We start from the raw sequence: 15,855 nt of genomic DNA, 5'->3' as shown, positions 1-15,855 counted from the left end.
AGTGCCAGGGCTGCATCTTGCAGCAGGCACTGCCGCCGTTATCCCGCAGCTCCATCCCCAGGCCCTGTTCACCAGCAGCACTGAGGAGCTACCATGCAATGAGACCCGTTCAGAGGCTCCTGAACCCTCACAGAGAGAAATGCTAAAGAGAAAAGTAACCTTGGTGATAACAAGAGGCAAGGCTTTATAACAAGCCAGCATACACCAGCATACAACAATAAGTTGTTAGGAACCAGAAAAAAAGCTACGTTCCAGCAAACAGCTAAAAAGGAAGAGAGGTGTATGCATTTACTTCGGAAGGACACTCAAGCTCTAGTCTCTTGAGTTTCTATTAAGAGCAGGTTTCATGCATTACAAAGCGATTTTCCCTTCCCTAGTTTATAAACCAATTAGATAAAGACCAAGTTAATCCCTTATTGTGTTCAGAGAGCCACAAGTAGACACCAAACACGCAGATTAGTCCATTTGTTTAACTGCCTCCCCAGGCTGTGGTGGGTGGGAGAGCATCGCACAGTACAGGCACATACCAAACCCAAGCAGTGCCGAGCCCTCCGCTCCAGCAGGGCTGCAAGGTCTCACCACCAAAGCAACACCCATCCTCCACCCAAGCCCCGTAAGGGTGACTTTAATCCCAAGTCATCTCATCTCAGGAGTTTACCTGCACTCAGAATAAGAACAGAGACATATCAGCTCACGCAGAGGGAAGCAGCAGCAGCAATGCCTGGGAGAAGCTTTATGGCTTTTTTTTTTTTAACACTAGCTTCCCCCCTGCTCCCCAGGCAGGGGTACCCCCCCACAGCAAGGCAGCCTGTGGCACACAGGGCGGCTGAAGACAGCCGCGCTGCCAGCCCCAGCTCCCTGTGCAGAGAGCACACAGGCCTTACATGTACCAGAGAGCCCAGCAGGAAGAGACCACCCCAGCTGCAGACCCACAGCAGCGGGAGCCTCACATTCCTCCTGGGAAACTGGGCGCAGCACAGCCCAGCTCACACCTTTTACTGCAGAACCCCTACTGACCAGCACACCCCAAGCCTCCCGTGGCCAAGCACCAAGCAGAAGCACAAAATCATCAATATATCAGGAGAAGTTAAAGCAGCACTCACCCACTTCAGCTGTACAGCCAGACCAGGAGCCACAGTCCCAGCTGCTGAGGAACCCCCTTAACCTCCTTTTCTAGCAGGGCCATCCCAGAGCAGGAGCTGCCCCACTCCCCACAGACCCTTCCCCTGGCACAGCTGAGCTGCATGAGGCACCTCAGCACAGCCAAGGCACATTGGCAGCAGGAGCAGTGAGACCCAGAATGTGGGGTGAGCCTGGGCTGGTCCTGCAGCACCCCAACATGGGCTGGCTGCTCCCTGGGCCAAGGTAACCAGAAAACAAAACACAAAAAAAAAGAAAGAAAAGATGGATTTCTCTGGTGTTCTGCCCATGAGATCTAAGAAACAGCTGTCCCCTGCCCACAGCATGTCATTTGTGCCTAAATTTGTGACAGGCTTTAGAAGATGCTGTCCCCGTGGTTTAGTGAAGTTGCTGCTTCACATGTGGTTGGAATGAGAAATGGAGAAATGGATGAACTGTGTGCAGCTGACAGCGGTCCCATGGCTCCTGGGAAGAGCTGGGAAAGGTCCCAAACCAATTCCTCCCAGTAAGAACTCACTAGTTAATACCTCTGCTCCTGCCAGTTCGGGGTCCTGCAGAGCTCACTCCAAGTCCAGCAGTTTTGGCAGAAACAGAACAGGCTGGGTATGTGCTCAGAGCTGAAGACACCCGGCCATGTGCTGAGGCAGGGAGCAGAGGAGGGGTTTTAGGGGGTGTGGGGGTTCCCACCCCAGTACGCTTTCACATGCAGAGGGCTGAGCGCAGCAGGCCCTTCCTTGTTAAGCCAGACTGTTTCCTGACGCAGGAAGAGTGGGCCACCGCTGCTAATCACCAGACTAATTCTCCTCCCTCACACCAGCATCCAGGCTGCAGCAGCTCTCCCCGCCACCCACTCTGGCTGTGGCTCATTGCCGGGGTCCTGTCCCCATCACACCTGGGAGCTGGGAAGTGGCACCTCAGCTGCCTCCCGCTGCCCCCCCGACCGCTCCGGGTGCCTTCGCCGTGGATGAAGGAGGTGGCAGCACCGGGGAGGCTGTTCTCATGGCGTTCGGTTGTTTCCCTGGTTTCTCAAGCTGGCAGCAAGGTTGGTTTTCAGGAGGCTTCATCTCCACATGCTCCCTCGAGATGGGGGCCAGGGCAGTGTCAGAAGAGGTGCTGCATCCGTGGCACTGGGAGCCAGGCGAGGCGGCTGCCCTCATGTCCCCCCAGCCGGAGAGGGCTGCCCACCAGCCTCCCGCATCCCGTCCCCTGCCAAAGCCCCTGTCAGAAACAAACCCAAATGCTGCCTCTTACCCTGGCCTGTCAGGCGGCCCCTCCAATCCCACGCACATCACCGGGATCAAAGGAGCACACTTTCACTGCGACGTTTTTCCCTTCCTGGTCTCTGTCCACCCACGTAACAAACTCCCATGTGAAAATGGCTTTGAGGTTCCCCAGGAGACAGCAGGCTCCTTCTCGGGGCTTGAAAACTGCAGCTGCTTCTGGCTTTGTCTTTTAAAACATATCAATCAGCAAGGGTTTTTTTGGGAAGCACCCTGTCAGCACCCGTCCCCCTCTTCAACACTCCCAAGGACCAGCCCGACAAAGCTCCCCAGCCAGGCCCCGGGGAGCCAAGCCTGGCACTGCTGCCCTTTCTCCCACCCGGTCTCAGGGCGTAGCACCAAAGGAGGAACCAGTCCAGACTCCAGTCTCGCAGATGCCACACAGACATGCAAAAGGGGCTGAATGTCCTCTATACCCAAAGCAGCACCAAGACCAAGGTAGCTGCAAGAAAGGAGCACAAAAGCTGTGAGATAAATTTATGCAAAAGTGCTTGGCAGCATTTAAAACAGACCACAGGAGTCCTGACCCTGAGCACCTCTCTCCAACCCCAGGAAAACATCCCTTCTCTTCAGGCTAAAATCTCACACAGCCATGGTTTTTGAAATCAATATGCCAGAGTTTTGGCTGTGTTCAAGAACTCTTGTATCTGCTCCTGTTGTGCTTTGGAAATAGCCAGGAATGACCTCCCAAACAGAACCAGGAACCCACACCTTTGGAGGAAAAGCTTTAGCCCTGCAAATTGGACAAGACTTGCTGTATTGATTCAGGGATAGAAACTGTTTGTTCTGTACTCTGCTGCTAAAGCAAAGCTTCACAAATGGCTTAATCAATGGGTGTTGGTCCAAGCGTACTGGGCACAGAGAGCTTCTTCCTGACCTAACACGAGTGCTCCCAGTCCACTCAGCCTTCAAAACCTCAAGCCTGGGATCTGTGGATTGTATTGATTGTACTGATTTGTATATTAGGAAGGACCTCCCTCCCCATTCTCCTTGATGGGAAATTCTCCTTTCCCCTGAGATGATCCTTCCTTCAGGAAGAGCTGGTCTGCACTGAGCCCCCTGCCTCCCTCACTGCACAGGGCATGACAGCAACACTGAGCGAGTCCAGGTACCATAATGCTCTTCCATCCAAGCTGTGCTTCAGCGGCAATGCAGAGCAAGTCCCCACCAAGACCAGCAATGGGAGAGCACCACATGCCCAGCACAGCTAGTGACCCGAGGGCTGGCAGCCACTGCTTGCCACCAAGGCAGCAGGCACACAGAAGCCACTGGCACCAAAGAGACAGAAATCTTCTCAGGTTCTGGAGCTCAGACCTCCGAGCCTTTTCCAAAATCCACAAGCAGACTGTTGGCTCCGTCCCCTCCCTCGTGAGTCACACGCCCACCTGAAACACAGCATCCTCTGCCCGTCTGTCAGGACCAGCCGGAGCTGCGCACTGGGCTTCTGTGGATGTGAGTACAGGCTGCAGGGGCTGGGTGGAAGCTGTTCCAAAACTGATGAGAAGGGAAGTCTCTGTGCCACAGAGGTGTGGTGGGAGCCAAAGGCCAGCTCTACAGTTTGTAACAATGTTAAGTGCATCAGCATCTCTTTGTACATCACCTCCTGCAACTGCCCAAGTACTCAAGAAAGTCACGGCAAACTTAAAAGTACATCTTTGCTTACACAAACATTTTTACAACATTCAAAAATCAGCCCTGAGAAGTAAACTCCAAACATTATCCTTGAACAGAAGCTGCTCTGCCAGCCCACCAGAACTACGCACAGTGGCTGGTGCTGTCCTGACTGACACGGCCTTGCACTACTCTCCCCTGGGGGGGGCACTTGGCTGTTGCATTCGACAGATCCACAGTCTCGGTGAAGGAGAGGATCCAGTGAAAAGGAGCCCTGCACCTTCTTCTGGCATCAGACTAATCATCCAATTCAGCTTCTTTTTTTCTGCTAGAAACAAAGACAAGGAAGGGTCACAGACTTAAAAAACCAAAACCAACAGCAGAAACCAAGAAGAGCAAATAACTATGTGACTTGGTAAGGGGCTCAGATATGCAGGTTATGAGATATATATGGCCGTAAATGGATAAGTTTGGGTTTTCTGTTGCACAGACCCCCAAACTTGCTAGCCTTTGTGTGAGCTTTAGCATCTGCCATGGCAGGAAGGTATCAGAGATGAAGCTCTAGCACAAATGGGGCACACTCAGTCTGGCACTGCACAGGGGTACCCCCATGGCCTGGCCACGCTGTGCAACTGCCACTGCAAGAGCAGAGAAAACCCCTTCTGCTTCTGGCTGAATGACTCAAAGAACAGAGGAGCTGAGCAGAGCATGGTAAGTTGCACGATCCAGGTGTCCTAAGGAATCTGTAAGAGCTGCCTTCAATCTTTCTGGTCCATCAGGACCCTCAGAGCAGAGTGGGCTTTTTTGTTCATCCCCAAGCAGCTCTTCCAGCAGGACTATCTAGTATCTGTCCAGCCTGGTACTGGTGTGGGTCTGGGGGAATCCTACAACAGACTATGAACTATGCTGAAACGGCAGCAGAGCAACACCACATGGAACTCCTACGCCTTGGTGGACTTGCTAAGGATTTAAACCGACAAACAGAGCAGTCTCTGGTCTACATTATGTAAAAGTGGGGGTGTCTGACCCTCCCCTTGCTTTCTGGGGGCAGGAACCAGCTCCCTGCAAGATATTTCTGTTCACCCTCATGCCACACCTGTAGGCGTTAGTGCTTTGCTTATCGCAGGCACTGGAAACAGACCAAATCCCCAGCGACCTTCCCCAGCCTAGGACACAGTGCTCTGTGGAAGAAACGTGTTAAGTACCACGGCTACAATCACCAGAAATCACCCTTTATGGAGGCAGCATATGTCCTGATGTCACTTGAGCTCACCTTGTTACCCCGTCTGTCCACTTAATGCCATTACTGAAGATCATTACATGAGCAGATCCCCTTTGGAGAGGCAGCTGCTTGGGCTGCCCACACACCTACCTCTCGGGCCCAGAAGATACGACCTCCAGCGGTGAACACAGCTGCTTCCGAATATACTCCCTTGATCTAATATCAGCCTGGAATTAAGGAGAAAAATGAGTGAAAATGGATTGATCAGCCTGCTTGGTACCTCCCCTTTGTTATCTCCGTATGCCCCTGCATGCCCTGATGTCAGTACATCACAAACAGCTTTTGTATGACTGTGTAGCAAAAAGGAACCTGCACGCTTCTTTCCTTGTTTGGTTTCTGTGCCTCACTGCGTGCTGCTTGGGAGAATGAAGGCTTAAAAAGAAGAAATAAGAGGGTCATGGACCAGCCATACTGGAGTACAGTCCCTTTCAGAAGCAGAAATGACATTCGCTGAACCCTTGCTGTCTGCCCCTTCATTTCTCACAGGAGTAAGCAGGTGAGGCAGCGGGCACAGACAGTTCCTGCCAGCTGCTGCCTAAGGTCTGCTCAGCCCTGACCTACCCCAAACACAGCAGGATGAACAGCCAAAGCAGGACCTAGACTGGGCTTCCTCGACAAGTGCCGGCTACAGCTGAGTGCATCACCCTTCACCAAGGGTTCCTATGGGACCCAGAGGATGACCTCGCACAGGCTTCCAGCACACACAGCAGGGCAGTGAGCCTTCTGGCAAGCACTGACCCAGCTAGAATCCCTTACCTTACACCTACACTGCACAATAGCTCCTAAGATGCCCTCCTCATCGTCCAGGGAAGTGACAGTAAGGATTTCCAGAGGCTTAGTAAGCAAAGGGAGAGTTTCACTGGCAAAGGGAGAGTTGCTGTGGTGATGGGCTGCTTCTCCATTGTGCCTTATCTCTACACTGCAACCCCTTTGAAGAACCCTGCAGCAGAGCCAGGCTGGAGGAGACTCGGAAGTCTGAGAGTGATCTAGTGCTTTCATCCTTCGAACCAACCCAAATGAGTTCTTCCACATGCAGGCAGGTCCAAATGCAGTGCAGGAAAATGTAACGAGCAGCTAAGCTCCTTCACCAGCAACAGCTCATCACTATTTGATGAAAGATAGATTTGTTAGAAATTTGAGGGCAAGGTAACTCTTCCCTCAAGAGGAGACATTCCAAGAAGTGCTGGTCCACCACCCTCACTCCATAAAGGGATCACATGCCATGATTACATGCAGGTCTTCGTAACGCTGAGGAGCTCCTGTGCATCAGCAAAATGCTCACAGGTAAAGATGCCTAAAAAAATTACTCCCCTTGAGCCCAGGACTCTGTCCACTCTTCTATTTCTTGTGATATTCTTCAATGCTTTTGCTCAAAGCTACCAAAATCCTTCAGCATATAATGATGCACAAAAGCAGTACATCCCCTGGTACCCCAAAAGTTGTTGGGTGTGCCAAAACCATATGGTTGTGAGCGCAGATCTCTGCGGCACTGCAAGGCAGTTTAGCATGAGACAGTGGCTCATAGATCCCTCCTCAACAGGTGGGGAACTACTGGAGTATTTTATTGACAAGTCCCAGAGCAGCAGAATGCCCCAGAAACTGCTGCAATAACCTTCACTGTATACTCAGTGAAACAGAAGTTGTGTCCCAGGACTATGCTAACAGGGACTCCCACTGGCACTGCAAGCAGGTGCAGGCTGCAGTCTGGCTCACAGCACTCCAAGATCATCCATGGTCTTTATACCTGTGACACTGTGATGTTCCCAAAGGATTAACTTTTCTGGTCACTAATCAGCTGAGAAACAGGACTCTGCCCTCCACAGGAAACTGTAAATGGAGAGGGGGAACACTGAGAAGGCTGTGAAGAGTTTGGGAATCTGGTGATCCAGCAGGCAAGTTCTCAAGAGCACATGGGATGAAATGAGAGAAGCTGGCCTTGCCCATTCCTGTACCCATCCCTTTCCTTCCTCTGTTCCAGCAGTTCTATGATGCAGCAACAGATGGAGAACCACACCACGCGTCTACTGCATATCCTTTTCCCTAGGCAAGAGCCTGGCTCATCCTGCCTATGTGCCTGATGAGCTGGCTGTGTGATGGTAATTACGCAGCTAAAGCAGGTTAAAACATCCACTAAAAGCAAACAGAGACAAGACACAAGCACGTTGTTGTGGTTTAACCCCAGCTAGCAACTAAGTACCATGCAGCGGATAGCTCATTCCCCTCCACCAGTGAGATAGGGAAGAGAACTGGAAAAAGGTAAAACCCATCCTGTGAAGTTAAGAACAGTTCAGTAACTGAAATAAAGTAAAATGTAATAATAATAATAACTGTAATGAAAAAGGAGATAACAAAAAGAGAGAGAGGAATAAACCCCAAGAAAACCAAGTGATGCACAACAGTTACTCACCCCCTGCTGAGCAATGCCCAGCCAGTCCCTGAGCAGCGATCAGCAGCCCCCAGCCAATTCCCCCAGTTTATATACTGAGCCCTATGGTGTGGGATATCCCTGTGGCTGGTGCGGGTCGGCTGTCCTGGCTCTGCTCCCCCCCAGCTTCTTGTGCCCCTCCTCACTGGCAGAGCATGGGAAACTGAGAAGTCCTTGACTTGGGGTAAGCATTACTTAGCAACAACTAAAACATCGGCGTGTTACCAAAGTTATTCTCATACTAAATCCAGAACACGGCACTGCACCAGCTACTAGGAAGAAAATTAACTCTATCCAAGCCGAAACCAGGACACACATCCTTGGCTCTATTGCAGTCCAAAGGCAAAACTGACAAGGAAGACAACAGGAGCAAATTACATGCCAGGCCATATCCATGCGCTAGGCTCTGCTTTCCAGTACCAAAACCAAAAGGAGTAACATTGAGGCTCTACAAAATTCACAATTCACTGCCCTCCTCATCTGAAACTGAGCTTGGAGCCATCACCTCATCAAAGTCATCCTCATGCAAGTGTCCAGTTCCTCCCTTCCTCTTCTGATAACACTATCCTGTGACAGGAGTCCTCCTGAGCTCACTAGGAAAATTAGATTGCTGTGTCTTAACAGCAACGCAGGACAACATGTGGCCAGAGTGGGGCAGGAAGAAGAGCAACGGAAATCCTAAGAGCTGGAAGAAAGCGTTGCTGGACATTTACTGGATGTTCTTGTCCCCCGCAAGTGTTACTGTTCAGCTTTCCAGTGCTGCACCATACTCGCAGAAGACTTAGATGCTATCAGAAGCATGCAGATCCTGGGCTCTTGGACAACTTTTAAGAACTGGCAGTTGACTTTTACATTCCCTCAAAGTTTTTTTTTTCTTTTTTAGAAACTACCTTTCTCAAAAACACTGCTATGCTATGACATTTTAGAACAGCTGCTGTGCCCCACCTCAAAGGCAGAGTGTCTCTCTCCACTTAAAAAGCAGTATGTGACCTTCCCAGCTGGAAAAGCTTCACAGCATATGATGATCATGCTAATAAAGTGGGTTAACGCATCCCCAGTGACTGTCCTTGAAGCATTTGCTACTGTTATCGCTATGCTACTTCTGAAGAGTCTCTCCCGCACCTCAAGAAGCTTCCCACCACCCCTCCCATCCTTGCTGCTCCTAGTCAGACCTCTCAGGTGCAGGCTCTGCCTGCTTACCACTGGAAACGCAGCTCCACAACTGCTTAACGATTCTGCAGGCTCGAGAATGAAAAATAGTTACACAAGGTGTGGTTTGTTTGGGAGATTTTTTTCCCCTTCGCTCTATAATTGGACAGTTTCATAACTGAACTGACAAATAACTTTGATCACTCCAGGATAAGAGATTACGTGATGTATTTTATAACAAGGGAAGGAAGTTGTTCAATAGAGTCCCTATTGGGAGACCAAGGTAGCAAGAGTCACATCTTCAAACCACTTTTCTAAGGAAGAAAAACCCCACCCATGTTCTGCTGAGAGACAGCTTAACCCAGCGTATTAACCAAGAGGCTAATCAATAAGATGGATAACTGTCCCGTAATAATCCTCACAGATTGTTTCTATTTTCAGAGGGGACTAGTGCTGGCATTAGGGTCTGGAACTGTTGCTTTGCCTGTTTTATGAGGGGCAGTGGTGATCTCTGTGTACACAGCAAGCTTGCAGTTAGTGGTACATCCAAAGGGACTTAAGAGTTTCAGGATATCAGTTGCTGATTTCCTTGCTGGGCAGCAGGAGCTATGCACACTGAGGAGAGGGATGATGGCTTATTTCTCAGTTCTCCTATGGGCAAGTGTTTAGTATTTCACATGAAGTGACCTGCAGAAATTCACAGCTCTGGGCAGGCCTACTTCTGTCCTTCTTGATGGGCTGAGGCAACATCAGGCTGTCCTATCAGCCACGTCCTGAGCCAGCAGGAACCAGCTGGGCAAGGTGCCAGCTGGAGCTAAAAGGATCAACAAGCGAGCTGGAGGCTGGTGTGCAGCCAACCAGGAACCTGAAACAGGGAGAGAGCAGAAGAATCAGTCCCAGCGCAGTCCTTGTCAGCTGGAGAGTGCTAAAAGCTTGTGTTTCCCCGCTGTGCATGGGGATCCTGGGTGTGAGCTGGCTTGAAGCGTGGGCAAACACCTGAGAGGGGTTCTGACCTCTGCCAGAAGTAAGCAAGGGCAGCTGCTCTCAGGAGGGCTTGGTATTGTTCCAGTGCCTCTCAGTTTGAATGCTTTGCTTATTTTTCTGGGATGACAACTCCTGCCTCCTTCAAACCCTGTCTGGGCAGCTCCAAGTGACAAAATCTCTGCAGAAGAACCTCAGAATCTCACAAGCTGGCTCAGCAGAGATCACCCTCAGGCAAGCAAAATTCTCCCAGGTTGCCCTTGCACTTACATGTGATGTAGGACTAAGTGGGATGTAAATACTGATTGTAGGTGACAACAAACTTCCCTCTGCTTTCTCTCAAAGATCCCTTCTCTCACCTGCATCACAGCCACAGTTCCTTTGGCAGCACGACCACATTGTGGGCTGAATGCAAATCAAACCATTTCTGATCACTGCCTAGATGCTGTTGCATGCCCAAGAAACACAGCATACCCTACAGAGACTGGCCAGTTCCCCTAACAGCTGCACAGCACTACACCTACACACGCTGCAGCATAATACTGCCTTCATACAAACCGTAAACACAGCCTCAAGAAGGTATGGGCAGCTGAGGTATCTTAAGAACATATTTCTAGGACTACCAGAACACACAAACTAAGAGCTCATGATCCAGAAGTCTTTCACAACACTGGGAAAGCTCTAAGCACATTACCCATCAGGTCTGCAAGCTTGTTCTGGGGACACAACATAGCAAAAAGGCCAAGTCAGCCATCTGTGGCAGAATTCTCCACAGCCTTCTACTTCCTAACTCCAGCTTTCAGAGCTCAAGAGTTGAGGCTTCCAGCACTGTCCTATGTCAGAATCCGTGATAGTTACCATACAGAGGAACTATGCCAGGGAGAAGTCCTATGGAAACGTTTAAGTGTCTTTATCTCCTGCCGTTCCTCTATCTCTATAGTAAACACACTCCCTTTTGGATTTTTATTCTCTCTTTAAGGAAAGTGACAACCATTCAATCCATCACTCTAAATAAAGGTCGCAGTCAGAGAACTGGAAGAGTCTCAGAACACAAACACTGGAGGTAGCCTGAAATGAAATGAGGGTGATGAAAAGCTCCAAGACACCTTTTTGTTTCCAAAGGGAGTGCTTTTCCCCCTTCCTTTGAACATGCCAAAATGCACAGCTAGCTCAGAGCTCTGCAGAGACATCTGTCCCTTGCTGGAAGAGATTACATAAGAAGATCTATCAGCCTACTACCGTCTGGCAGGCAGTGGTTTATGAGATCAGAAACTCCAGTTCTGGTATGGACACTTCAAGGTTTGTTTTGCTCTTAAGGTGTTAGATTTTTGTCTGGTCTATAACCACAGACTCCAGACTCTGTTTTCAGAAAACACTGCAGTACCAATGAGAAGCTCCTGTGTGCAGAGACTGTAACGGCCCTCAGCAGGATCACCTCAGTGCTGCGCCGAGGAGCTGCAGAGCAAAGGTGGCCAGACACCTGACAAGCAGGCAGTGCAGCAAAGCGAACGGCGTGTTCCAGGGCAACGTTACCGACATGGGTATCTGAGCAGGCTCTGCTCCCTGGGCAGTCGCTGGGTCTGGCCTGCCTGAGCCACCAACAGCAGGGTGACCCTGAGAGAAGGGAAGCACTTGTCAGGCCAGAAGTCCCAGAGGCTTTACACTTCTCCGGATCCTTTCCTCAAGCCCCGTTGTGATTTAATTAGTCTGAAACTGAGCCTTTTGTGGCAGCTGGGCTCACTGACGGTGATCCAGTGCTGTCACCTACTGGCTGGCTGCCGCCCAGAGCTGCAGCTCTTACAGAGTGCAGTAGCAGGGAAAAGCCCAAAGGAGCAGCACTGCAGTCTGTGCTAGGCTCAAAGTGCCCAGGAAAACTGCATTTCCAGGTCCCGTGTATTAACACCAGCATCACAAAAGTTGCCTGCAGAGAGGAACCAAGAAATCAGGCAGGCTGGGTCTGCAGTAAGGGCTGCGTGTGCTTCTGGGCACTGTGTCATAAGAACAAGCAAGAAGTAAGGAAGGACCTGTAAATGACACCACAGCAGGCTGGGGAAAACAGGCCAGCAAGGGTGCCAGTTGCAGAACACCAGTTGGAGTCAGTAGAAAACTGAGGCTCCAAAATATCACCACAGGCTTGGCAACCACAGCCCCCTCCACTGCCTGCCTTCCCCTTCCTCAGCTCCCTTGCTTTTGTACCTGACGGATGGGCTCTGGGATCCGGTACCTGCAGCAGGACTTGACCAGGCGCACAGCTGTCTCCAGGCACACCTTGTGACCCACAGAGATATAAAGCGGCTTAGAGCTGTTGTAGCTACGCAGGACCTGTGCGTTCAGAAACAAGAAAAATCAAATACTTAAGAGGCTTATTTTAACAAATACAGAGTGGCAGATGAATTATAAGCTAGCCAGTTGCCTTCAGAAGGTGGGATGGTGGCTCCATATTTGGCAACCCCCAGCCTTCTTGAACCTCTTCTACTTCCCAGTATCTCCTCATAGGGACTGTTTGCCCTTACAGACCACTGTGGCCCCTCCTAAAATGCCTCACACTGCTCTGGGAAGCAGAGAGACTTGCTAATACAGCCTATGTTGAAGTAACACCAGACGCAGGAACTTTCGTACACCTGCCCCTTTCCTGTGCAGCACACTTCTGAGCCAGCTGCTCCCATACTGCATCCTGGCAAGCTGCTACAGAACTGGCACCTCTCCTTGACTGCGGCTCATGAACGGGGGTGCTGGAGCACAGCACCTCAGATGCCATAGCCATGAACGTGAACGTATCCAACACCTGAACTGCCAACTCCTTCTACAAATGTCTGAGCTCACAGAAAGGGGAAAGCAGCATTACCAGATACCTGTTCACACTGAACTAACATCACTGAGACAGTCCCACTTTAGAGACAACATTCTCCAGTGCTCTCAGCTACAAAAAGCTGGAAGACTTGATGGCCAAGCAAATAGGAAACTTCCCACAGCTTACCATGCCCAGGACTCTCCCTGATGTGCCTGTCAGTGGGAATGTATCTCCTCCCCTCTGCAGGGAACGAATCTAGGGATAAACACACACAAGATCAGTTTGTTAGGAAGTACTTACATCCCAAGAGAACTGGGACAGCCACATATTAAAGAGTGGAAATAAAATTCCCAGCCTAGCCTAACCTGCTCTCTGTGCAGCTCATCCCTGACCACGCCATCCACATGCAGGAGGTTCTTGGCCACTCCAATGCACGGTAGATCTGTCAGGACTCCAAGGTGACAGGCCACACCAAATCCTGCCAACAAGAAGTCACTGTAACTGCAGGACACTAGAGAACAGGAATCTCAAGCAGCAGTACAGGGACCCTGGAGACCAGGGTTCTCCAGTAAAGTCCTACCTCTTGGATGGAGCAGGCCATTCCCATCTACAAGTACCACCTAAAAAAAAAAAAAAAAAGGAAAGAAAAAAACCAACTTTTTTTCCTGTGCACTGAGAGCCACTCCAATAAGCAAAGAGTGATGCTGGCCCTGTGAGGAAGTCTCTCTCAGTTCTTTTACTCCTCTCTGTAAGTGTCTTCCTGTAGTGTCTACAGCTGACTAAATCACAGTCATAGAATCATTTAGCTTGGAAAATATCTTTATGATCAGCAATGTGAGCTCTTAGCGGCTGGCAATGCTTTTCACTGGTGCTGCAGGCAGAATGGGACTCCCATGGTCAAGGCCTGGCTGTTCTGGGCTCAGTATCCCTGCTCCCTCAGGAAAGGGCAATAGATGCCTCAACACAACTCTGACATCGCACTTTCTGCTCTGCCAGTGGAAAACAGCCATATACCACAGTCTCAGGAGAGAGAAGAACCCCTTTCAGCAGCACCCTGTACCCTCACGACATCTCAACTTGGGACAAAGAAATATGTCACACCTGAGGTCTGAGCTTGGGCTCCTCCTGCTGAAGTCTCTGAACAGCTTCTACCAGGAAAGGGACCTCTCGGAAAGCCAAGAATCCTGCCACGTATGGGGCGCTCACAGCCACCATCCGGCAATCCTCATACAGCACCTGGGAGCAGTAAGACAGTGCAGAGACAATGACCCTCAGGACTTTGCTGGTTAGATCCTGACTGTTTCAGAGGCATCTCCTCTGGTTTATATCCCTTATTCTCATCTTTTTTAAAAATACTCTGCTTCTGGATCTCTCCCACAAAGCCAAGGCCACCGGGTTGTGTCAGTCTCTCACTCAGAGAAGTGGATGGATAATGGACTTGCTGACAGAAGAGGGCTGGACATCACCTATCATACCCTGCCTGAGAGTGAAGTCTTTGAAACAAAATTAGAGCAGCTATTCTAACAGACAGTGGGGGCACCTCAGAGTTCACCTAGTCAGAGCACTATCAAAGGGTGTCTGTTTCTGTGCAGGGATAGGCCAAAAGACACTCTGTAAGACAGGACCAATAAAAAAAAAACCCCAAACAATCATGCAGGACAAGTCAAGAATCAAGGCAGGATTTTAAATTCAGTTCATAAAAATCCCAGCAGCCAGTATCAAACTTTATTTCTCTGCTTGTTATAGATTTTACAGTGAAAGACAATTTTTATATCATTTTGAAAGCTGGGAAAGAGACCAAAAATCTTTATTAATTCAAGTAAAATGACTGTTGGATGTGAGATTCTCAGCAGTTTTGAAAAGGCTTTTTACATGTTACATCCCATATTATTAGCTGATTCCTAGCAAGAACTCCCAAACAAGACATCTGCTGTTTGAGTGCTACAAATGCTTTAATTTCCTCTCAATCAGCACTGAATAACAACGGTCCATTTTGTCTCCTTCTGGGTAGTGGGTGAGACTGATTATTTTCAACACATACCTAAACCAGCTAAAGCCTTTTGTGCCTGACCACAGACTACATCTCATCACGGTATTTTTAGATTTACCAACTAAATTGAACGCATACTAAAGCTATCTCTCTGCACCTTGTAAACTCCCAGTAATCCTACAAACCTCTTGCAATTAGGAGCAATTTGCATCACATCTTTCTTAACTTCTCTCCAAATCCTTAAACGTATTTTTTACTCTGTTCATTTTTCTTGCCAACAGTCGGAGGCTTTGTTGAACATACATGCGATAACTTACTGATGTCCTGCAAGGCAGAGGCACAGCAGGTAACAGCCTCTGTGTTAAGTGTTCTATAAAAACTGTTATCGCACACCTGGACGGAAGGGGTGAAACTGTTCCCGTGCTGTTACCTCAAGAGCTGGGTAGCTGAGAACCACCAGGGAGGCGCAGGCGCTGGTGTCATCTCCTTTGATATAAGATAAGTCCACACCTCCCACTCTCTCCAGTCCTGTAAAACGTGAATCCTTTTGCCACTCCTCAGTGTCCTCCTCTACCACGCTGGTTTTCAACCGTGCCTGCTCTCTAGTGAAAGACCACAGAGCCACCGTGAGGAGGGTGCCCGTCCTCCCCAGCTCCAGGCCCAGCACCGCGGCCTGGCACCATCCCTGCCCCCATGGCCCCAACCGCGGGGGCGGAAGACCGGGGGGCTCTTCCCAACCGACCCCAGGGCTTGTGGGGACAGAGGAACCCCTCTGCTGCCTCTGGGGGATGCAACTGCCCTTGCTCTGTGCGTGTCGCCTCATGAGGGCCGTGGGGCGGCAGGGTAGGGGACCGCGGGGTGAAGGGGGCCGTGGGGCTGCAGGGCGCCCCGGGCCTGCCCCGGTAGCGGAAGGGCAGGGGACCCCGCCGCGGCGGGCCCGACCCCCAGAGGAAGCGACGGGGGACCCCCGCGGCCTCCCGCAGCAGGCCCAGGCCGGAGGCGCGGGCCGCCCCCGCGCACGGTTGCCATGGCCACCGCCCCCGCGCATGCGCAGGCCGCGCCGTTACCGTTCCCAGCGGCGGAGCGTGGCGGGCGGCGGCGGCTCGGCCATGGCGGCTAGCGGAAGGCCCCGCGGCCGCGCCCCCCCCCAGGAACGCAGGCGGCGAACGGCCGTTCCGGGCGCGGCGTGGAACAAGGCGGGACGAG

General features: G+C 50.8%; 1 protein-coding gene across 6 annotated transcripts; it reads right to left on the bottom strand.

The window, feature by feature from the left end:
* Window positions 1-4,049: 4,049 nt before the first annotated feature.
* Window positions 4,050-15,851, bottom strand: ENDOV (endonuclease V). Of its 6 annotated transcripts, none has more exons than XM_056335253.1 (9): window positions 15,717-15,851; window positions 15,080-15,251; window positions 13,761-13,895; window positions 13,240-13,279; window positions 13,025-13,137; window positions 12,846-12,914; window positions 12,065-12,190; window positions 5,404-5,480; window positions 4,050-4,359 (listed from the first exon to the last, which is right to left on the bottom strand). In XM_056335253.1, the coding sequence occupies exons 1-9, from the start codon at window positions 15,758-15,760 to the stop codon at window positions 4,329-4,331; spliced, it is 807 nt and encodes a 268-aa protein (XP_056191228.1). In that variant the 5' UTR covers window positions 15,761-15,851; the 3' UTR covers window positions 4,050-4,328. The 6 variants fall into 6 exon arrangements, with proteins under 6 accessions (XP_056191228.1, XP_056191238.1, XP_056191198.1 ...); XM_056335263.1 differs by having other exon boundaries at window positions 4,050-4,356; XM_056335223.1 differs by lacking the exon at window positions 15,717-15,851 and having other exon boundaries at window positions 4,050-4,356; window positions 15,080-15,677.
* Window positions 15,852-15,855: the final 4 nt, after the last annotated feature.

Source organism: Falco biarmicus, chromosome 1 (genome assembly GCF_023638135.1).
Source record: "Falco biarmicus isolate bFalBia1 chromosome 1, bFalBia1.pri, whole genome shotgun sequence".
Classification (NCBI taxonomy): Eukaryota; Metazoa; Chordata; class Aves; order Falconiformes; family Falconidae; genus Falco; species Falco biarmicus.
This window is presented reverse-complemented; position numbering and strand designations above follow the sequence as displayed.

What these genes read in the sequence shown, in the direction of transcription:
- ENDOV (XM_056335211.1), bottom strand. Translation starts at nt 15,472, where the DNA reads ATGAGGCGACACGCACAGAGCAAGGGCAGTTGCATCCCCCAGAGGCAG. An exon ending in AGCCCAAGCTCAGACCTCAG is followed by an intron (nt 13,280 to 13,760) that starts GTGTGACATATT and finishes TTTTTTTTTTAG; the next exon opens with GTGGTACTTGTAGATGGGAA. An exon ending in GTATCTTCTGGGCCCGAGAG is followed by an intron (nt 4,360 to 5,403) that starts GTAGGTGTGTGG and finishes CTTTGTTTCTAG; the next exon opens with CAGAAAAAAAGAAGCTGAAT.